This window comes from Miniopterus schreibersii (assembly GCF_964146895.1).
Source record: "Miniopterus schreibersii genome assembly, chromosome: 14".
NCBI lineage: Eukaryota > Metazoa > Chordata > Mammalia > Chiroptera > Miniopteridae > Miniopterus > Miniopterus schreibersii.
The window spans coordinates 53,993,192-54,015,429 of record NC_138114.1 but is presented as its reverse complement, the minus strand read 5'-3'; the positions used below and the strand labels follow the sequence as shown (position 1 = coordinate 54,015,429).

The 22,238-nt window shown below is 50.1% G+C and overlaps 2 protein-coding genes across 3 annotated transcripts in view; one reads left to right on the top strand and one right to left on the bottom strand.

Moving 5' to 3' along the window:
• The first annotated feature begins 5 nt into the window (after positions 1-5).
• On the top strand, positions 6-11,938 carry BCCIP (BRCA2 and CDKN1A interacting protein). Its single transcript, XM_081158292.1, has 7 exons — positions 6-190; positions 1,918-1,992; positions 2,873-2,953; positions 5,468-5,557; positions 6,206-6,393; positions 7,786-7,957; positions 9,342-11,938. Exons 1-7 carry the CDS (start codon positions 23-25, stop codon positions 9,510-9,512), a joined length of 945 nt encoding a protein of 314 aa, XP_081014418.1. The 5' UTR covers positions 6-22; the 3' UTR covers positions 9,513-11,938.
• Positions 9,750-22,238, bottom strand: part of DHX32 (DEAH-box helicase 32 (putative)) — a 23,337-nt gene continuing 10,848 nt past the window's right edge. For both annotated transcript variants that reach the window (XM_081158290.1, XM_081158289.1), the window contains exons 3-12: positions 21,002-21,195; positions 18,882-19,254; positions 17,611-17,853; positions 16,363-16,459; positions 16,117-16,275; positions 14,509-14,700; positions 13,732-13,881; positions 11,980-12,167; positions 10,984-11,165; positions 9,750-10,098 (exon numbers count right to left, since the gene is read on the bottom strand). In XM_081158290.1, the coding sequence (XP_081014416.1) occupies positions 9,927-10,098; positions 10,984-11,165; positions 11,980-12,167; positions 13,732-13,881; positions 14,509-14,700; positions 16,117-16,275; positions 16,363-16,459; positions 17,611-17,853; positions 18,882-19,254; positions 21,002-21,195 (1,950 nt within the window). In that variant the 3' untranslated portion in view covers positions 9,750-9,926. The remainder of the gene's footprint in view (positions 10,099-10,983; positions 11,166-11,979; positions 12,168-13,731; positions 13,882-14,508; positions 14,701-16,116; positions 16,276-16,362; positions 16,460-17,610; positions 17,854-18,881; positions 19,255-21,001; positions 21,196-22,238) is intronic.

Genomic DNA, 22,238 nt, shown 5'->3' with positions numbered 1-22,238 from the left:
GCAGGCGCAGTGAGCGCGCAACATGGCGTCCAGGCCCAAGCGGCGCGCCGTGGGCGCCGGGGCTCCGCGGGCGGCAGGGGCGCCGGACCCGCGCCACGAGGAGGAAGAGGCTGAGGATGCCGAGGACCAGGACGAAACCGATGAAGACAGCGACGAGGAGGAGGAGGAAGACGACGGGCTCGTCGACGAGGTGAGCAGAGCGCGGCCCTGTCGGGGAGAGACGTCAGGGCAGCCGGAGCGGGGGAGCCGGGGAGGCGCGGGGAACCGGGGGGCGGGGGAGGCGCGGGGAACCGGGGGGCGGGGGAGGCGCGGGGAGGCTGCCCGCCCCCGGGGCCTGCGCTCGGCCTGCGGGCGGCGGAGGCTCTTCTCGCGCCCCGCTCCCGTCTCGCCCCCGCCGCGGCCGCAGACGTTCTTTTCAAAGCTTATCCTCCGGCCCGGCCCCCAGGAGAACCCGGCCCGGCGCGTCCCCAGGGCCTGTCTCCAATTCCCGGCGGACCGCGAGCCCGGCCCGGCCCCGGGGCCTGCAGGGTGACCCCTCCGCCCCGCGCCCGCAGCGGCCCCCTTTCGGCTTCGGTAGCCGCCGCTCGGTTCCATCGGGAGCTTTTCCGACGCTCCCCTTCCTGTAGGTTTCCCTTCCTCGCTCAGGCCTCAGCTGCGCCGTGTTTCCTCCCTCCCTTCCTCCATCCCATCCTCTATCCAACCCATCCATTCTTTCCTGCCTCCCTCCCTTCCTTCCTCCATCCCTTCCTCCCTCCCTCCATTCCTCCTTCCCTCCATTTCTTCTTTCCTCCATCCATTTCTCCATCCGTTTCTCCCTCCCTCCATCCATCCTTCCATCCATCCTTCCACCCATTCTTCTAGCTATTCCTCCCCCCCTGCCTCCCCCTTGCCTCCCCTCCTGCCTCCCCCCCTGCCTCCCCGTCTGCCTCCCCGTCTGCCTCCCCCCCTCCATTGGTTTCAGAAAGAGGAAGGGGGGGAGGAGAGAGAAACAATGCTGATGAGAGTCTTTGATCGGCTGCCTCCTGCACGCCCCCTGCTGGGGATCGAGCCCGCAGCCCTGGTTGTGCCCTGACTGGGAATCGAACCAGTGATCTTCTGGTCTGTGGGGCGACCCTCAGCCACCTAGACACACTGGCCCAGCAGCTTCACCGTGTTTTCCGCCTACGGGCAGCCGACCCTGCTTGTCTCACCGAGTCCTGGTGATAGGTTCTCAGAGCCGGGAGCCTTCAGAGCAGCTTCTGCCGCAGTGCCTGGCCTGATGCCCACTGAATGTTTGTTGAATGAACAATTAGGACTCAGTGATCCTTAAACACCGAATGTCTAGCAGGCACCTCAGACGTAACCACCTCCAAAGCAGAGTGTGTCACTTGTGCGTGGACTCTTTGTACCGCTTCTGTAGATGGTCCCCAAGTTTACCAGTTGCTCAAACCCAAAACTTGGAAGTTAAATTTAATTTCTTACTTTTTCTCATTCCACATCCAGGTTGTCAGTACATCCTGTTAGTGTTACCTTCAGTGTCTGGACGCTTGTCATCCAGACACAACCGTCGTAGGCCAGCTGCCTTTCCAGCACCTCTTTCCTGGACCACTGGAGTTGCTTTGAACGGGCAGCCTTTTTCCAGTCTTACTCCCCTACCATCTGTACTCTGCCCCCAGCCATAGATCTTTTTAAAATGTGGGTCTGCTCTCACGCCCCTGTTCAGATCGCGGTGTGGATGCAGTGTTTGCCTGTTTTTGTAGACTAGACAGCTACAGTTCTTTAAGTAATTTGTTCTCCTTGTCTTTCTTCTGGCGTGTTCTGTATAGAGATAGAGCCAAACAGAACAGACATAGAGAGAAAGGAAAAATTCGCAGTGGAACATAATGCCTGAAGTATCTTAGAAATTCTGTATGGTGACCTGTTTTGTGTTACTTACAGGAAGTGAATGTTGAGTTTGAAGCGTATGCCATCTCAGACAATGATTATGACGGAATTAAGAAATTATTGCAGCAGGTATTGTTTTTTTCCTCTTTACACATAAATTTGTTCTTTTAAGAAAATCCAGGCCAGTCAACACAAGCTCTGTCAGACTTCACCCTTCCTGTTTTAGAACCTCCTTCCTGTCCTCCCCACTTAGCCTGCAAGGAAGATCTCTTCTTTCCGGAGCTAATCCCCCCCCCCCATTTGTGCTTCTGCTCCCAGCTCCTCCTTTGATTAACATATTTGACCTGCAGTACTTTATTTGCTAATTATTGGGCTCCCTTTCTGTTTTCCTCTAAGAGAAATTCTTAATAGAAGCCACATCACTGCACCACCTGGGGCTTTTCTTTCTTTGCCCCAGTGGAGACGGCTTCCCTTCCTGCCCTTTACAGCCTCCACGGTCCTAGTCACTTAGTCTTTTGCCCTAGGTTCCTGGTCCTCCCCTCCTCCCCTTTCCTCTTCCCTCCCCCACACCGCCTCGATCACCACTGACTGCCTCTTTTTTTTTTAAAAATATATTTTTATTGATTTCAGAGAGAGGAAAGGAGAGGGAGAGATAGCAACATCAATGATGAGAGTCATTGATCGGCCACCCCCCCGCAAGACCCCAACTGGAGATTGGCCCGCAACCTGGGCATGTACCCTGACCAGGAATCGAATCCCGATCACCTGGATCCTAGGTTGACGCTCAATCACTGAGCCATGCCCTGCTGGGCACTGCCTCTTCTTAAATTTCAGTGCCTTTAGCTCCTTTGACTCTCCTGGGCTTTTCCTTTCCTCTTGGGATTGCATTTCGGAGTCATATTCCTGGTTGAATTGTTGACATTTCATTATTTTTATTTGAATATGGAAATTTTAAATTTTATTAGATACTATGACTTTAATTTAAAATGATTTCTTTTTGTTCTTTTAGCTTTTTCTGAAGGCTCCTGTGAACACTGCAGAATTAACAGATCTATTAATTCAACAGAACCATATCGGGAGTGTGATTAAGGTAAGCTGGCAGTTGCACTCATTCTGAGTAAATTAGTTCTTGATTCTGGTAAGTTCCTCCTTCCGGCCGGAAGCTTCCGTTGGAAAGAAGGCTTAATGGAGGCAGGGATAGTTGGTGCGTGAGATCAGTGGCAGAGCCTGCAAAGGAGACCCTGAGGAGTGGCCAGGAGAGAAAAGCAGCAGCAGGAGAGTGGTGTCATGCACAGCAAGGGAAGGGGGCGTCAGGAGGAGAGACCAAGACTTGGTTATCCTGCGTCTGCCACTTGTCGTTCTGTGGCTTTTGATGCTCTGCTGTTGCCTAACACACTGCCCCACCCTTTGTGTCCTACAATAGTGACCGTCGTCTATTCAGCTCTCAGATCTGTAATTTGGACTGAGCTCAGTGCGGACAGCTCTTATTTGCTTCATATTACAGTGGGGGGACGGTTAGCGAGGGTCCTGATAGACTTCAAGGTCGGTCACTCACATGACTGGCACGATAGTGCTGGCTGTCCGTTGGGAGCCCAGCTGGAACTGTGGGCTAGGGGCCTCAGTTCCTCTCAGTGTGGGCCTCTCTACACATTGGGGGGTCCCAGGAGCAAGCAGCCAAAAGAACTGGGTTGGGGAGTGTGCAAAGCATTTTATGAAACAGCATCGTGTTCACCGCTGGGTTGGTCAGCAGACATGAGTCTCTATGCAGGTTCAGGGGAGGTTGCAGAGACCCCACCTCTCAATGAGGGGAGTGTCTGGGTCACTGTCAGAAGAGCTGGGATAGGAAATGTCATTGCAGCCATCGGTGGAAGGCATAGTCTGCCACTGTGAATGGGTGATGCGTGTACCCACCTTGCAGGGTGGGAGGTGGACGGAGTGAGTAGCTGAGTGTAAAGGGCTCAGAGCTCTGTGGCCTATGGCATATGCTGTACACTGGGAGTGTCACTGTGGCCATGCTCCTGTTCCCAGCCCGTTGTCCAGCTTATCGTAAAAAATAGGCGCACTTCGGTCTAATGTTCCTTTCTCACCTGTAGCCATCTCACTTTGTTTTCTTGAAAAATTGTTTGTATTCAGTCTCCACCTCCACTCCTCCTAAACACCCTAATCTGGCTTTACTACCTCCAACAAGCCACTGAACTTCTGAAACTGTACGAGCATCACCAACATCTTGTTACTGAATTCAAGGGTAGTTTTCAGAACTTGGACAGCATCCGTGACGTTGTGACAGCAACTGCAGAGAGTGAGGAGTAACACCTTTGGCAGCTTCCTCTTACTAGAGCAATGGGAGGAGAGCACCTGCTCTCATCACACAGGCACCTCAGCTGGCTGGGTCCTGAGACCTGTGGGTACTAGAGAGGACAGTCGTTTTGTCCTTGAAAGACCTCATTCTGATGTACTGGGGATTCCGCCTTCACTTGGGTGATCACACAGATAACTCTACAATTGTGGCTTCCTAGGCTTCCATAGCGACACTTGAGTGTCCCAGGGAGAGACTTCTTGTTCCTAGGAGAGGGACTGCCCAGAGCTTTCGCTGGCATCTTTGGACTGGATTTGGACTGTTCTGAAGAAGGCACTCCGAGGGCTGTGAGGGAAAGGCAGGGAGAATTGAGTGCACGTGCGTGGTGTGGGTTGCAAGGCTTCAGGACGGGGGTGAGATGTGATGTGAGGCGTGGCTCAGGTACTTAGGTACTACAGAAGAGGCTTAGGAGAGTTGAGGGACAGCAGGGGAGTCGGCCAGAGATGGTCGAGTAGGGGAGAGGCAGGTGGTTGTGGATGAGATGTGATGTGAGGGTGACCCCAGCCCCATGGAGAAGCAGCCCCTGTGTGCTGCTGCCTTGACGGTTGATGGCTGGTCAGGGAGAGGAATGGTGAGCAGTTCTGGAGATGCTAATTGCTTGTGAGCCATGTGACCATTTGGGGATTTCTTAGGGCTTCACTCTGAGAGTTCTCTTTTGCTGCACAGGTTTTGCTGCAGTAAGAGGTGTCCTCCAGGGTGTAGGGAGATGGTGATGATGGTCCTGGAGGACTGGCTGAGGTATTAGCTGTTCTGGGTTTATAATATGTTGAGAATCTAGTAAAGAAATGTCTTAATAACTTAGTATAGCTCGGCTGGGCGTGGCTCAGCGGTTGAGCGTCGACCTGGGATCCAGGCGATCGGGGTTTGATTCCCGGTCAGAGCACATGCCCGGTTGCGGGCTTGATCAATGACTCTCTCATCATTGATGTTTCTACCTCTCTCTCTCCTTCTCCTTTACTCTCTCTGAAATCAATAAAGATACATAAAAAACCCCATTTTCTATAAAAAAAGAAAAAAAAGAACTTAGTATAAATAAATTTAGGGCAGGAGGAGGTCATGCAGAACCTGGACTGAGGCAGGGAACCTCGGGAGGCACAGGGATATGGACGAGGCCACACGCTGGGGCTGGGCAGCGCATGATGGTGCGGTCTGTGTGTGAAAAGGCTAATGAGGCCCAGATTCCAAGGCCTGCTATTATATTTCTTCCTAACCAAATATAAATGGAAACTATTTTTCTTTTTAAAACAGCAAACGGCTGTTTCAGAAGACAGTGATGACGACATGGATGAAGAGGAGATTTTTGGTTTCATAAGTCTCCTAAACTTAACTGAAAGGAAGGTTGGTTCCCTGGGGCACCTGCGTGGTTTTTCCTGTCAGGTAGTGACGGCAGGGAGAGGGCCTGTGCGCCTGTGAAGTCTCACTGTAACCCTTTGTTTTGTTTTGTCTAACGGGCACCCAGTTGATGTCTCCGCCCCCGTATAGAGAATCCCCGTGGGGCAGGTGCTGTGGTGCCGGTGTTGGCACAGGAGTTGCCTGTGCTGCCTCGGAGCTGCTTCCGAGGGTCCGTGCTGCTTCCTGAGTGGGGGGCGCGTGCTGACATTCACTTGTGTTTTCACTCATCAGTTGTATTACTAATGAGTTCCAATAAAGAGTAAAAACCAGCTGCTTACCGTCTTCATGTAAGATGCAGGCTGCACTTCAGTTTCTAAATGAACTTCCAGTTCCTTCCATCAGTCTTTATGAGGTGGACTAGAGTTGCTCTTTTGGTGTCCTGTCACTAACCCTCCCACCACCAATCACGGATGGTATTAAAACCATAGTTACTGCTGAGAAATACTGAGGCAGCCGCCACTGAAGATGGGAGATTTTAAAGGCTCTGACAGGAAACTGCCCTCACCTGTAAGATACAAAGTACTGGTTCTCACTTTCAGGTCTCCTCTGTGGGTGATGACCTGTAACAGGAAGCTACTTCTCTCTGCTTTCTAGGGGACCCAGTGTGCTGAACAAATTAAGGAGTTGATTCTGAGCTGCTGTGCAAAGAACTGTGACAAGAGTGTGGTTGAGCAGCTGGACAAGCTCTTGAATGACGCCACCAGGCCCGTGGGCTTCCTCCTAAGTGAACGATTCATTAACGTCCCCCCACAGATTGCTCTGCCCATGCACCAGCAACTCCAGTAAGTGACTTTGAAAATGCCTCGAACTGTGTTCTCTCCCGAGTGGATTCAGAAGTGTGATTAAGTGGTGTTGGTAGAGCCCTGTCCTGGTCTGAGCAGCGGTGTGGGGTGGGGGTGAAGGTGGAGGACACGCCCTATGCGTTGCAGGCGTCCTTTGTAATCGGCTTGGTGGAGTTTCAGTTATTGTTTGAGGGTAGTTTTTATCGCGCGCTCTACTGCCAGTCAACGTAAAACATATAAATATGTTTCCCGCATACAATGTGTTAAGAGTATTCTGACAGTAGTCTTCGTAGTCTTAAAGTACTTAAGTGGCATAAAACTAGAAGAGTTTTATGTATACTTCTTACTCCTATTTGACCAGTTTTTCACCCTCTTCCCAGGTACGTTTCTGTAATTACAACAGTAACAAAAACTGAGTGAAATTCCTAAATCCTGTTGGGATGTTTTATGACCAATGAAACCATCCTCTTGATACCACATTTCTGGCTTCTCAGGGTTTGCTGTGTTTTTAAATGCAGTTTCAAGTTTACAAAAATATTTTAAATGCAAGAAGAGCTAAGAGTTGGTATTGTGCTTTGAAACAGAGGAGTACGCACATACAAGACAGGCCCCGCCCTGACGGCTGTGTTTTTCAGGCCTCGGCACTGGTACTGTGGTTTCCCTTTGTGGGAATGGGACCGTAGGCCCGAAACATTTCGGTTTCCCATCTTTACGGATTCATTGCTTTTTACTTTTACACCCCGACCCTCCAGTTGCTACTCGTATTGTACTTCTGGTGCTGCAGTGGTTTTTGTTTTGCGTTGTCTTTTTCTTGACCAGCTGGTGTTTATTTGGTTTCACAAGAGGGTCACCTGCCTCCTACTGACCCTCTAGTAAAGAACCTGAAGTGGTCTGTTGCGAGTTTCCTTACGTTTTTTGTGTAGCCAAGTGCACAGGATTATATACACTTAACAGAAGGAAAAATCAAGGCTTCATTGCTGTTGTGCCGACTGGTGTAGAAGTTAGGGTGTCTGTGCCTTTCCGTGCCATTTCTGCAGCAGGTGAGAAATTAGTTGTGTTTTAAAAATCCAGATTCTTAGGATTTTTAACTTGTACACAGAGCAGTGATGTTGAGTGAATGAGACTCATCTGTTGTATCCACAACTTGGCGCCTAATCTGTGAAATTCATCCTACTATTTATTATAAAAAGCACTGCCGTAATCAGTCAAAAGTGCAGTAGACGGCAAAACAGACTCTGCTTTAGAAGTGTCCAGACCTGACATCTACGCATTCAGCCTGTGCCACAACAGAACCACTGCAGGCCTCCCTGGTGTTCCCTGGGCTTTGGTTTGTTGATGGGTTGATTTCACCTGGCCCAGCAGCAGACCTGTGTGCATGTGTGTGCCTTGTAGGAAAGAACTGGCGGAGGCACACAGGACTAACAAGCCGTGTGGGAAGTGTTACTTCTACCTTCTGATTAGCAAGACATTTGTGGAAGCAGGAAAAAGCAATTCCAAAAAGAAGAGCAGCCAAAGGAAAGCTGAGTTAATGTTTGCAAATGCAGAGGAAGAATTTTTCTACGAGGTAAGATTGTGCCACCTGTTTAGGTGGAACCTCAGTTCTCGAACGTGTCCCATCTCAAATAATTCAGTTCTCGAACCGGCAGCCCTTTCATGCTGATATGTTCAGTCACGCATCACTTGGGATAAACAGAGGAGAGAATTTGAGAGTGAGTCAGTTTACTGCTAAACCTTGCTTTGTTAACATCTCAGGAAATTGTGTTGGGAATATTTTTGTGGCTTTTTGCTTTTGTTGCTGATTTGGTTTGTGAACAAATTGCTTCTTGAACGGCCTTCCAGAATGAATTAAGTTCGAGGACTGAGGTTCTACGGTATGTAGGGATTTTCTTGACAATAATAAGTCAGGATTTATTGCTCTCCCATTTTGTGTCAAAACCTTCTGAGTGTGACTACTGTTTTTTCTCTGTATCCCCAGCTGCTAGCAGCTAGCACAGTGCCTGGCATGCACTAAGTTCCTGACAGGTGGTCCCCGGCTCCCCGCCCCCACTGTGGTGATGAGCGTGGGAGACGGCGGGTGAATCTGCTCATAGGGATCAGGTGTCGACTGCGTTTGGAGAGTGCAGTTCCCACCCACTCTGGGAGGGGGACAGTGGCCTGGGTTCACAGGCGGGACGTGTGTCTGAGATCACAGCCTGTTGGGCGCACCCATGCTCTCCTGTCCCTCTCTGGCTCATGTGCCGCTCTGTGCCCTCATCCGGGATGCCGCCCCATTGGTGGCTTCCAGCACTTCCTTCCTGTAGAGGTGGCTGTGCCGTGAGGGACAGCCAGGCACCAGAGAGTCGTTCCTCGCGCTGCCCTCTCAGGTCCGTCTGCAAGGGGCGCACACTCCCCTGCAACGGGTGACACCACTTGCTTCTGAGGACTTCCACTAAGGACTCACAGCACTTCTGATTTTTTCAGGAAATTTATAAAGTTTATGCCTCAGCACCCTGGGGAGACCATTTGGGGGAAATGCATGTGGGTGTTTGAAGATGGCTCGCTGTGCAAGCTCCCCTTCGTCACACAGCAGCTTCACGCTGAGGAGGCAGCTGGGACAGTGGGGAGACTAGCATTTGGAGTCGTCCCGTTGGCTGTCCTGGTTTGTGCATGTTACTGTCACTGCCTGTCACAAGATTATGGATGTGAACGATTTCAGAATTATACAGTGTGTGAGTGAGTAGCGTGTTAGCGTCACCTGGCTGCTTCCTCGCCTCGTGGAACCGGGCACTCCGCCCGTGCTCCCTGTGGAGGGGCAGGCCTGTGCTGATTGTTGCCTTCTGCCTGGGGGTCCACTCGAGCTGCTTTTATTCTGCATGTTGCTTCCTTCAGCTGCTGTTCTCATGTAAATGTGTCAAACATAATGTTGTTGTCGATTGAGTTTTACATTTACGGTTTGTTATGTGGTTTAGAAGGCAGTCCTGAGGTTCAGCTACTCGGTGCAGGAGGAGAGCGACACATGTCTGGGCGGCAGGTGGTCCTTTGACGACGTCCCAATGAAGCCCCTGCGAACTGTGATGCTGGTTCCGTGTGACAAGATGAGTGAAGTCATGGACGAACTGAGGAAACATCTGTCTGTCTAGCCCATTCCCCATGGACAGGGGTGCGCTTGTTTCTGTAAAATTACCAGAAACCCAGTGTTGTTTTACTGAAAACTCATGACTTTATTTAGAGTTAGGTCCTCTACAAAAAGTAGGGTTCTGTTGCCCGTGTCTGTGACACATTTACAAAATATCGTTTAAAAAACTTTTGGTCAGGTCACGAGTGGTTGATGAAAAACCTTCCCAATAAGACAAACGTGAAGGAGTAATTTAAAGAACTCAATAAAAACTTCTAATTTTTATTTTTAAATAATGTACAAAGTGTTAGTTTTCAAGACTCCAGTGCGGGGTCTGAGGTCCGCCCCCACATCGAGTCCAGTTGCTGCACCAGCTCCGGGCCACCCATAGGCTGGCTCAGGGTTTATTGCACGTGGCGCTCTAGGTGGTCCTGACGTGTCACTGCAGGGCGCACCTTTGTTCAGTAGTTTCAGGGCACTTCTCACACGTCGTCTGCTCCCCTTTCATTGTGGGAACGGGTGATAGGTGGTCCATTGCTTGCTGCAGAATATCCTTACTCTCACTGGGAGGCAGGTTGCTGAAGTAGTATTGTGGTGCCAGCTGCACGAACCTGTTTGTTGAAAACAAAAGCATTGATTCCTGGTGTGAGATACCAAACGTCTGAGCCCAGCCCAGGAGAATCCACCTGTGAGACTGGCATTTAACTTGAGCTCCTCCATGTCTTAGTCTGATGTGCCAATGTAGGATATCACTGGCTACAGTTTTTATGGAACCAACCCAAGTGCATCTCTAGGATCAGCTGGATTCTTTACTGTTAGGCCACAGAGTGGAAGTGATGGCCACCACTGACCCCCAGGGACACTGGTACTTCCCCTCAGACCCGTCACATACATGAAGGATCAGATCAGATGCTTGGGAGAACTCTAGGTGGGTGAGAGGAGGTCTTTGTTTCTTTGTGTCTTAACTAAAACCACTCCCCCCATCCAGCTGCCGAAGCCGGAGAGCCATTGCTTTCTCTTGGTTCCTTCCTAGAACATCGTTCTGCCCAAGCAGTAGAGGTACCTTCAGAACGGACCCCGCATCTGCAATAGCCTCTGAGATACCAGTTTGCATTCTCACCACTACCCCTCCAAACCCATTCACCTGGCAGCCAGAGTGACCTTCAAAAGTATATGGAGAATATGTCCTCAGCCTCCCTCCTCCCCTCCCCACTAGCTCAGTCTCAGTGGCTCATCTGCTGAGAGATGGCTGAACTCGTTCCTTCTCAAGGTCTGCACCTGCCGACACCACCTCTGCAGCATTTCATTCCTGGGAAGGTGCATCGTGCTTTGCTTAATGTTTCTGTAACTTGGTCTCTATGCTGTAACCTCAAAGGCAGGACCGCCTCTTAGATAACCCCCCAGGGGGACCTGTCTTCAGACTGCTACCAGTATAAATTCCTTGTAACTGAACATGACGACTCCCGTAGAAACCCTTTTTTGTCCATGAGACATACAGCTCTGGAGAGGTTTCGGAGGTGATCCTGATGTAGTTGTTCTCGGAGATGCTGAACTTGTGGAAGAGTACCCACTCTGGCGTCTTCCTGCTGATGGAGTAACTGGACAGGGGGTGCAGCTGTGCCACATGCTTGTGTGTCAGCATCAGGTAGTTCCCTGACCCGTCTACATCCCGAGCAATCTAGAGGCAGAATGTCCAGGAGAGATTTTGTATTACTATGGAGATGAACACACAAACGTTCTTGTTTTAATAATTCCAAAGTATGTGGTACAGCACAGGACTATAGAGTGGCCACCCATGTTCCCTATTTTCATGGAAAGAAGTAAGACATAAACTTGTCTTACCCAAAACTTGGAGAGAGTGATGTTGCCTAATTAGGAATTTCAGGGCAGCTGCAATGGTTAATGCTTGGTCGTGAAATGAAGCTACACCGTGGGCCCTACACTCACATGTCCAGTGCTCACACCTCCCGTCTGAGCTTGTCTTCTTGAGAAACCCCGTGACGTCAGGATGAGGAGACCTGTGCCCAAGTGTTTCCTCCACTAAGGCTGCTTTAGGTGATGCGCACGGGGTTTCTCTGCTGTGGTGGGACCTGCACACCTTCTCTGAGGTGCTGTAAGTTAGAGGAGCTGGCAGCCTGCCTCTGAGGAGGAACCAGTGAGACACTTTGTTGGGCATTACACCACTGGTTACATGTGAGCAAGTGCACACAGGTGAGGGGAGGGACTGGCTATCTGATGTTCAGCCGAGGAGAGTTTTGCTCACTTCCCTTGGTAATGAAAGATCTTTCATCCTTCCCGACAAAGTTAACATATTCTGACTTAGCCCTTCATGTGCGAGGACAAGTACATTTAAGTACTAAGCGTTACTAGCATGAGAGTTTGTTTCATTTTAAAGTAAACAGTAAAGCAATCATCCCGAGAGGTTCCTGACAGAACGTCCTGAACAGGAGGTCTCATAAGGACCACAGGAGGGCGGCCTCGTCTGTTCTCACCTGCATGAAGTAGCCGGACAGCAGAGCCTTCTTGATGTTCAGCGTGTTCTCCCGGGAGCCGAACGCGGGCTCGGCGTAGGGAAGCTCGATCCGCTTGATGATTTCCAGGAGTTCAGCTCGGATGACATCTGCCGTCCTGAGCGCAGCGCAGTTGAGGAAGTAATCGTGGCACCACTTCTCCACACAGTCTAGGCAGGAAGGGAGGGCAGAGGCTGTTTAGAAATCATGTGCTGTGTCTGAAAGGTTCTGGGTCAGGAAGGTGCTCTGTCCTCTACTCGCCTGTCCTGAGGAGGTCACGTGACTGAGCCTAAGAGACGACAAGGACAGGGACCTCTGGTGGCTGTGAGACTGGCCCTCTGTGGCACTGCCAGGAAGAACCTGCCCTGGCTGAGGGTTCCACAGGGTTCCACAACCCCATGAGCTATGGAGACAGCACGTTCCTAGCGCTGACAGAAAGCCTGAGTCCATGGTTTACCTTGTGTTCACAGCAAGGATATGCGTGGTGATGTTTAATCAGACCAGGACTGGAAGAGCTTACAGGGAAAGTCCTCTGATCCAGGAAAACATCTCACATAAGAAAAAGATACTTCAGGTGGATTTGGGAGCTACGTTACGGTTAAGCCACCCCAGCTGCAAATTTTATACCAGAATTCAGTCACCTGGCTCAGTTCAAAGTTACTTTCTTGCCACCTGTCATTACTTAGGGTGGACCAGAGTTTTGCCTTGACCAGCAATGCACATAGCCTTGGGTGGTGGCAGAAGACCCTTGTTGACCTTGTCCTGTCCACAGGCCCATTCGGAGCAACAAGAGCGGGTACTTGGCACCCATCCTGCCAGCTCTTAAAGATGGTGCCAAACTCCTCATGTTCTTTCTGCCCCACTGTTTTTTCTCAGCTTTGAAGATGAACTCCCTGCTCTATACAATTCTACAGCCATCCAAATTGCTCTCACATTTCTCACTTCACATTTTTCACCCATCTTTCGGGGCAAAGGAGGTAAAAGAAGCTTTGTGGAAACAAAGGTGAACTCACCAGATGCCCGGGAGGCCTCCAGCACACTGCTTAGCCCTCTGCCCCTGGAGATCCCTCGTGTCTTAACGCCCAGCACAGGAGAAGTTCCCAGCCCCTTGTCACTGAGAACACTCAGGCACACCCAGGACTTCCCATCTGCTTCTATAGACACCATTCTACGTGATCTGGACGCCCGTCCCCCTCCCCCCACTCCAGTCTGATTGTTCCCAGCATTGCTCAACACACTGGCCTGTTGAGAGTTATCTGGAGCAGGGTGGTTTGGTTTGGTTTTGCATGCTCCATGCTCTCTGCCCAGCAGTGGCTGTGCCATGTATTTGGAAAGCACAAAGCATGGCTGTGGCCCAGTGGGCACCCAGAGGAGGCAGTTCCTTTCCTTCTCCCCAGACTGGAGGGGTTAGGAACTGCAGGTCTATCCCTGTGCCATCCTGCCCCAGGCGAGCTCCTGCTGAATGCAGCCGAGCTGAACACTGGGTTCTAAGTCCAAGCTGGCCCTGTAGCCCCGCAGCTGCGCCCCTGCTGCCCTCCACAGCTCTGGGAGCAGGAGTGAGTTCCTTCTGTTAACAGAGACCTACAGGTGCATTTAGGGCCTCAAGCATCATTCCACCAAAGTGACCAACAGGGCTAAAGAGAAAGGGTGTTTCACAGGTAGCCACTCAGCTTATTTGGGGAAGGAAAGGTGGGCTTCGTAGGTGATCTCTGGGACTCACAAACATTCACTTACGCTCACTGGTGGAATTCAAAGTCGTGTCTTGGTAGGCCTTGTAAACGTTGATCAGGGTAAAGTGATCTCCTTCAGGATGTAAAAACGTCTTCCAACAAGTCAAGGCAGCTTCCTCAGCTCCACGTGGCAGATGCGAAAAGCAGTTAGGAGCTTGAAGAGGGAAGGTAACAGGACAGCAGAAATGGAGACATTTCAGTTAGCATAGCACTTGGGCTTGGGCACAGTGGTCTGTCTTACTCTGAGTGTACCTCTGTTGCCCTTATTTACTCAGACGTCACAGGGATTTAGGGGGAGCTGTCATAATGCTTTTCTCCTTGGCTTTTCCTAGGTCTGCTTGTAATACCAGCGTGTGTTACAGTGGGAGGGGGGACTGGCTGCTCAGAGGCCAGATGCGGGGGCAGGATTAGAACACAAGTTCTCAAGCAGCACAGCCTTTGGTCTGTCTGCCAGTCAGAGCATAAATTAAAGCATATAAACCAAGAGAAAGTGGCATAGGAAATAAACCACACACACACACACATACATCGTTTGGGGAAGAGCACGTCTAGTGACACATTTTCTTCATTTTTCTTGATCTGCGCTGACTACTTCAGCACAAACAAACCTGGTATATGTCAGGTTAGGAAAGTCACTCGGTATGATTTAGATTTTTCATATTAAGATAATTGTTCTAATTTTCTACCTTTTTCATCTATTAAAATATTTCACTTCAAACGGATCTCATCTAAATCTCTAGCTGGTGCAGATTCACAAAAAAGAACGAGTCCTGCGGAGTACCTGTTACCATGGCCGCGATTGTCAGCATTTCATCTACACAGTCAAATTCACAGGATGCTAAGATAGACTTTGAGAGCTGTGGATCAAGAGGAAACTCAGACATGATGATTCCAAATTCTGACAGATTCCCATCATTGTCCAGTGCTGCCAGGTAGTCTAAGTCTTCCAGAGCCTGCATCAGGCTTTCCGGTGCTGGGGAGGAAAAATCAGAGAGCCTCACACCACCGAGATGGAAAAACAGGTACTGAATTTCCCTCCCAAAATGAACAAAATACATGAATCAACAGTTGGCAAGACAAAGAACACAGGCAATGAAGGGCTGGCTGATTCCTGAGTGGGGTGAGCCATGTGACTTCCCAGCCTATTGCCCTGAGAATTTCAGGGCTGTGGTGCAGGGCAGGGAACCTGGACGGAGCCTGCAGACTCCCTGAGCTGTGAAGATGGTGCTGCAGGTCTGGAGCCTGCAGGGCACCCAGAGAGAGCTATACAGAGGACTTGGGAGATCTTTGGTCAGCAGAGCACATGTGAGAAACGACTGCAGGCCAGGCAGCCATCCAGAGGACCAGAGGGTAGGGCCCGGTGCCATACAGGACCTCGACTGGACAGGCTTGTCCAAGTCTGTCTAGGTGCCACAGCCTGTCCAGGTAGAAGACCTCTGAGCCCCTGTTTTCACACAGTGCTCAGCTGGTACTGAGCTCCCTGACCCTGATCAGCAGTGACTACCACTCATGATGGATCAGTCCTCAGCACCAGGCAAGGAAAAAATAACTGATTTTATTTTATAGGGATCTACATTAAAATCTAAGTTCAATTAATAGCCTGTAGCCTCGTTATGTGAAGTCATTTCCTCATGGTTCACGAACCCTGAAAAGGGACCGGTTTTGCTGGGTCTGCGTGTTTCATTTATGAGCTGAACTAAACGCAGCAGCTGCCAGCATCATCTGTTCTTTTACTTCCAAAGTAATGAGTCAGAATTAACCCAGTTACATTTCCACCCAAGCACAGCAGGAAATAGTTACATGCAGACTATTAGGAGACAGAAATAAACTGTTACGCTGACCCTCTGTCCCCATTGGTCAGCTAAGCCTCACTGAGGGTGACCACTGAGAACAGGAATTCTGCACTGTGATGGTTTGCTGTTGGCTCTTCCAAATCTTGCCATTACAAATCCTGCTTTTCTCCCCTCATGAGCAAACATCTGCTAGATCCTAAATAAGATGCCTGGGGAGTTAATTTAATGATGAAGGACTGACTTCTAGCGGATGTCCAGGTGATAGTGTGATTCAGGAGGAAGCCAGTCACTGACTGTTCCCAGCTGTGAAGCACCTTTACTCTGGTTCCAGCCCCCACTTTCACACTCCCGTCACTCCTGACTCAGTTCTGAGGGCCCGGCTCCCTACGTAGGCTCAAGTGTCCAATGGCAGGCAGCTTCCCAGTGTCACACAGGTATTCCCCAGGGTGTTTCATTACTTCAGAGACTTAGCCTCAACAGGGAAGATGCTGCAGCACAAACCGAATCCCACTCTTGCTCGCACTGCCAAGTCCAGAAGCCAAGACCAGCCCCACCCCGATCCCCTGTGCCCCTCCAACCCCAGTGCCCACAGCTACCTGGTCTGGTCATGAAGTCACAGTGGCCTAAGCCAGCGATGTCGACCCTCTTCAGGAAAAGCACTGTGCTTGTCAGGTTGGCCTCTTGCATTTCTGCTGGCTTAAGGGGCCGCATGTCTTTGGAAGCAAATTCTTCAGAGTATAGACAGAAGAGTTTTCCTGGAAGAAACCGGGGAGGTGGCTTTATCGTCTGTGTGCCTGTGGACAGGAGTTCCCACCGGCCAGTGTTTGTGTCCGCAGTGCTACCTGAGGACGAGCCGAGGATCTGCTTGCGTGATTCTGCTTGGCTCTGGCTGATGGGCTGCCTGACCAGCGAGCTTGCCCGGATGCGAGGGTTGTACACCTGTGTGTGGAAAGAGCATCTTTAGCATCAGCTCCCGTCATGAAATTCCCTGGTGCAGGCTCATTCTCTGTACTGTGTTTACTGTGGCTTCACCTGTCCTGAGATGGAAACTCCAGGAGCTTGGATAAGTGGATTTAAAGGCTGTCTGCTTTCACTGTAGCTTCAACAAATATGGGACCTCGATCACCTGCTGAAATACTAGTGCTGTCTCAAGCACGGCACTGGTGACAGGTACTCAGAAGCCACATGGAGAGAAGGACTGTCACCTGGCAGTGCTGTGTCTCATCAAGGTTCTATTCAAATCAAGCGTGAACTTGTGGTCTCACCTTCATACCTATACTGACCTTTCCCATCACGTCAGCAGCTATGGAAACTGCAGACGGCACTGATTTCTCTTAGGGGGAAGTGATAACCCTGGGCTCCCTGGATGGGGACTGATTCAGCAAGATGCACCCCGACTATGCCCAGGGGGCCTGCCCGATGGCTGTGAGACAGGATGCTCAGGACACCTGCAGTTTCCTGGAAGAATGAAAGCCACACAACATCTAATAATGGTAAACGATCAACACTCGGTAGGTTCTTTTCAGCTGGAAAATGCCGTGATTTAGGTTCCATTTTTTCGAGACTGAGATACCCTGTACCATTTTTCCTATTTTTTTTTAAAAAGGTAGTTATAAAAAATAGTCTTCAGAAATTTAGGATGGAATCTTATGTCAGTTATAAAGCAAAAATCTGCTAAAACTGAAGTCAGTGTACTTGAAACTAATTTCTACTAAATTACCTGAGGGAAGACGCTAATTACTTTGATAAAGGGTTTACCAAAAATACTGAGTAGTACAAAAATGTTCAGGAGTCAAACAGTTTGCTAAAGAGAAAACACAAGAACCTGCACCTTATGTGTCAATTGTGTCTTTTCTCAGAACTTCCTCTGGCGCCTCCATCAGTTTAGTTTGTTTCCAGACCACACCCGTGCTCATGAAGGGCAGTGATCAAGGCTCCCATTCCCGGCCGCAGTCAGTCACTCTGCACCCAGCACACAGAGAATCCCCATCTCATGGAGCCTGTCCTCACCCTCTGGTCAAGAAAAGGGTAGGAACCCGAGAAACTGACTCTCGACGATTACAGCTGTTAAGCTGTCTGGGAACAGTTACCTTTCTTCTTTCCATGCCCACATCAATCACAAATCTGACGGTGCTGCTCCAGATCAAGGACTCCCCAGAGCTGGCCGTCAGCACCACTCGCCGCTGGTAAACTTGGCATCTGTCTGTCTCGTCGTTTGGCTTGAACAGCGCACATTTCTCTCTCGGATATAAAGGAACCACCACCAGCTCGCCAAGGTCTGGGTTAGGGTGAGAGCCTTCTCGACAGACGATTTCATAGGCCTTTTCAATATCCTAAAGTACATGGTAACACCATCCATGAGAATATAGTACATTACAAACACCTTCACCACTTAAAGTCCAAATTAAGTAAAACCATAGGCAAAATCTGTATAGTGGCCACAGGGAGGGGAACACCTGTGCTGTCTGTATCATTAACACAACAAGAGCACATAACCAGTGAGAACATTTCTTTGGGGAAGATAATTTACAAACAGTTGCATTGCTTTTAGTCCAAGATTGTTTTCCTCTGAAATGCACCACCTTTGCCTTTACGCATTTACCCTATTTTTCTAGCTTGATGCAGATTGTGAAGGCTCCTAGAGTCAGAGGAGCAGAGAGAGAAGGTGGGCCAGGATAGCTGCAATAAAATATGCATCCCCAAATGGCCCATGATTGTAAAAGCAGTGACAGAGGCTCAGTTACACATTCCCAGTTCTTTTGAAAAGGCAGTTTCAAGATTTCAAGTTAAAATTTTTCTCCATCTTACTAAGAACTGGAGCCCCAGTGTCAGACCACCTTCTGGGTGTGTTATAAATTGCATTTTTCCACCTAATACTCCACTGGCTAGGAACTTTGTGGGGTCATTTGCATTTATTAACTCTGTGCCACGTACTTAGGTTATATTCCTCATCTCCAACAAATGCTCCTGACTGGAGGGCAGCAGGGAGAGCTCTGAGTCGGGTGTCTTTTCACTGAGATAAGTCAGGGCAATGTGACAGCTCCAGCTCTGCTCTCAGGGGGCCCACAATTGGCCTGAGCTGGGGGAGGGAGTCAGCTTGGGAGATCAGTTCTGTGGACCTGGAAGACGCCTCATCCAGTCTTGTTTTCCGAGCAGCACGCAGTTTTAGAAACGCTTCCTTTCCAGCTCAGATTTTATTTACCTGTTTGCATTTCTTCCAAAGTACAGAAACTGAGGTGTGGTGTAACCAAATATTTACAGTTTATTAGCAAATTGAAACCGGTGTGTTAGTCATGAAAAGCTCCCGGCAAGGTTAAAGGGTTTCCAATAAGGAGCCTTTTCTCGTTAGAATGTTACTTACTTGTTCACAGGCCAAAAAGACGACAATGTCACCCTTCTCACCAGAGTGGTGAATTTCAAAGATAAGGCGCAGAATAGACTCAAAGGACTCCTCCTGGGCCCCGCTCAGGTACACGACCTCCACAGGATGCGTGTGCTTCACCTCCACAAGGGGCACGTCCCTGTAGTGTGAGCTGAGCTTGCTGAGCAGGGGCGGCGAGGTGTTGATCACCAGCTTCAGCTCGGGTCTGGCCAGCAGCACACCCTTAAGAAGCCCGAGCAGCACATCGGTCGCGATGCTCCTTTCCTGAATGTCGTCTAAGATGATGACCCCATAGCTGCCCAGAAAGGGGTTGGACATCATTTCCCTCTGCAGCATATCATCAGTACAGTACCTACGAAGAAGAGACACTACAGTTGGAATACTCGTGTGAGATTATACAAAACGTCCAGAGGACAACACAAATGCCCTCCTTATCCTGCTCGCCTAAGTCAGGACCTCCAAACCTCTACTGGGCCAAGATTCCTTCAAGTGGGTAAAATCTACAGACCTTCAGGACCGCAGTACATGTAAGCAAATTTTAAACAGTTTACACACGTCCATAGACCCCTGAAGACCAGCTCTGGACCCCAGGTCAAAGGCCTCTGCCCTAAATGTTTACTGCAGGTCTGAACAAGAGCCACACTGAACATCCACTCTGAGCTCTCAAAAAAGTAAAACACCCTGCTGGGTAAGCATTTCCCCTCTGTCATCCTCGGAAGAATTCTGAGTCGGAGCAGACACTCCTCGAGGGAAGGGTACAAGAAGGATTACCTGGCTCAGGCTCTCGGCTAGAGGACACTGCGCCTGTCGGTGATGCACTGTGGGAAATGAAATGGCAGTGCCAACATGTTGCGGCAGCAAGTTCGAAACGTTGCCCAAACAATAACCAAACAAGCGTCGAAAATGTAATCACCTGTTTGAGGGCAGCAGGTGAATGGGTCAGCATCACTAAGGGGTCATTAGTGGCTTTAACAAAATTTCCTGGAGTCTTGGGATTATAATTCTAAAATGGCATTTGGTAACCTAGATTTGGGAGGGTTCTCATGGTCCCCAGGACTGACAGGGTGGCTTGTGGTGCTTATTCTTTGCACAAACAGTGTGGTGCATCTGGCTGTCCTGGGGGTCATGGTAGTCAGAGGGTGCCTGTGTGACCAGCCCCAGGAAGCACCCTGGGCATGGAGCCTCTCATCAGCTTCCCTGGTGGGACGACACATGTGGCTGTCATAGCTCACTGCCGGGGAGTGTGTCCTGTGCAAGTCTCCTGGGAGAGGCTCCTGGAAGCTGGCGCCCGGTTTCAGGGGACTCCACCCCACGCACCATCCCCTCGCTGACTGTGTTCATGCTCACTGCAGTAAACCTGAGCCATAAGTGAACCACATGCTGAGTCCTGAGTCCTGGCAAGTCACCAAACCTGGGGTGCCTGGGGGCCCTGACGCAGTCCTCCATTCCTTTCAAGGAAGAAAAGGAAACAAAGATTTATTAAGCTCCTAGTGTGTGCCAGGCACTGTGTTGGTGTATTTCTCACTTAACCTTCAGAATAAATCTTTAAGGTAGACATTACTATCCCATCGTTATCAATGAGGAGACTCGCAAGAGTACAGTTTGAAAAAAACAGACCTAAACTGCCATGATGAGGGCTGATGTCAGGTTTTGTAGAAGCTCATCAGAGTTTTCTATTTACACTACAGAGGTCAGGGGAGTCCTCCTGGAGTAGGTGACTCTCACATGGACTTGGAGGAATCAGCCAAGCCCGGAAGAGGCGCAGGCCTAGCAAGCAGAGGGAATGGCTTATGGCTGCACACAGACAACCCGCAAGGACCCAGCCTGAGGTGCAGCCTGAGAAGCACAGACTCAGGTCTTTGGGGGCCAACCCAGCAGTGGTCCCTTTACATGAGGATTACAGGAGTCACGGGAGAAGTTTAGACAAGGAGTCCCCGAGGCCAGTCTGGGAACAGCTGGTTGTGTCAGGCTGGGGACAGAGACTGCTTATTATTACACATTATAGATGCTTAAAACGCAGAATGTGGGAGCACACTCTTCGGTGATTGTGAAACACAAGCCACGAGCCGCGGGCACAGCAGGTGGAAGCCCAGACCCACCTCAGGATGGTCTCGCTGGTGCAGCAGTTTTCAAACGGGATCACGTAGCCGACCTCGTGGCCGATGTTCACGTCCATCTCGTCCGCCACCCGCAGCGCGAGCTGGACGGCGGTCTGCTTGTGCGCCTGGGTGCACACGACGCCCCCGTGCTGGTAGCGGACCGAGAGGCAGTACTCGGCACACCACTGCGGCACCTGCGACAGGGAAAGGGACAGGTGAGCTCCCCAGGAAGGCCGCAGCCAGGGCTCCTCTTAAGCGGTTCTTCACCGGTGAGTCACCGGCTTCGTTAGTGAAACTCCGCAGTCTGCAAATAAAGGAGGAGTCAGCAGGCGCCTGAGGTTTGAGTCCCAGATGGAAAAGAGGCAGGTAAAAAGAAAAGGCAAAATTTAAAAAAACATCCCCGTGGCTTCCTAAAATATTATGTGTGTTCCATATTAAATAAAAGCATTGTAATAATTCATTTTAAAAGTGACTACATCCAAGAGTCCTTTCCAAAAGGCTTCCAAAGTCTAGATGGCAGTAAAGACGTAAAAATACACGTACTAACTCTAGAACCTAGTCAGAGCCATCCTTCCAAGAGGCCACTTCACGTGTCGCCCAAGCACACCATCCACTTTCACTACAACGTGTGTGCACGCTCAGTCTGGCTATTACGCTAACATCCAGGACGCTGCTTTCCAACCCTGGATCCTCCATGACTGCAGTGATCATGGGCCATGTTCCCCAGCTCCTGATTGTGGTTTTTGACTGCATTTCATTTATTCGTATTTACTCACGTAAACAGATTCTGCAAGATGAGCCTATTAGAGTAAGTTTATAATGGTTTGACCATCACAGAGGCCTGGCAGGGCAATACATACACCAACCCAAGAGTCTTCATTTCCCCCTTTGCCCTCCTGCGCGACAGAGCAAATTATTTCAAGTATGAGGCAAGGAAATGAACTCAGAAATGGGAACAGCCTTCTAAATATCAGTTAAGCTAACCAGTGGGAAACTGGACACACGCATATTGTGCTTAGTGTAGGGATGCCTGCTGAGCCAAGTAACAGGTGAGCACAAGTCAACTGATTGCAGAGCCCCGTGAAGTGCTCAGCCACATCCGACACATGCCCGTCAGTAATAGCTGCACAGGGACAACCACCCACAGTGCATGGTGTTAATGCAAATGGAAAAGAGAGGAGAGGAGCATGGCATCGTCTGCCCCGATCCCTGCACATCCCCAGCATTGGCAAACCTG

Excerpts from the sequence above, each read along its gene's own strand:
- BCCIP (XM_081158292.1), top strand. The coding sequence starts at position 23 with ATGGCGTCCAGGCCCAAGCGGCGCGCCGTGGGCGCCGGGGCTCCGCGG. Across the intron at positions 2,954-5,467 it reads ATATCGGGAGTGTGATTAAG|CAAACGGCTGTTTCAGAAGA; the intron begins GTAAGCTGGCAG and ends TTTTTAAAACAG. Across the intron at positions 7,958-9,341 it reads AGGAAGAATTTTTCTACGAG|AAGGCAGTCCTGAGGTTCAG; the intron begins GTAAGATTGTGC and ends TATGTGGTTTAG.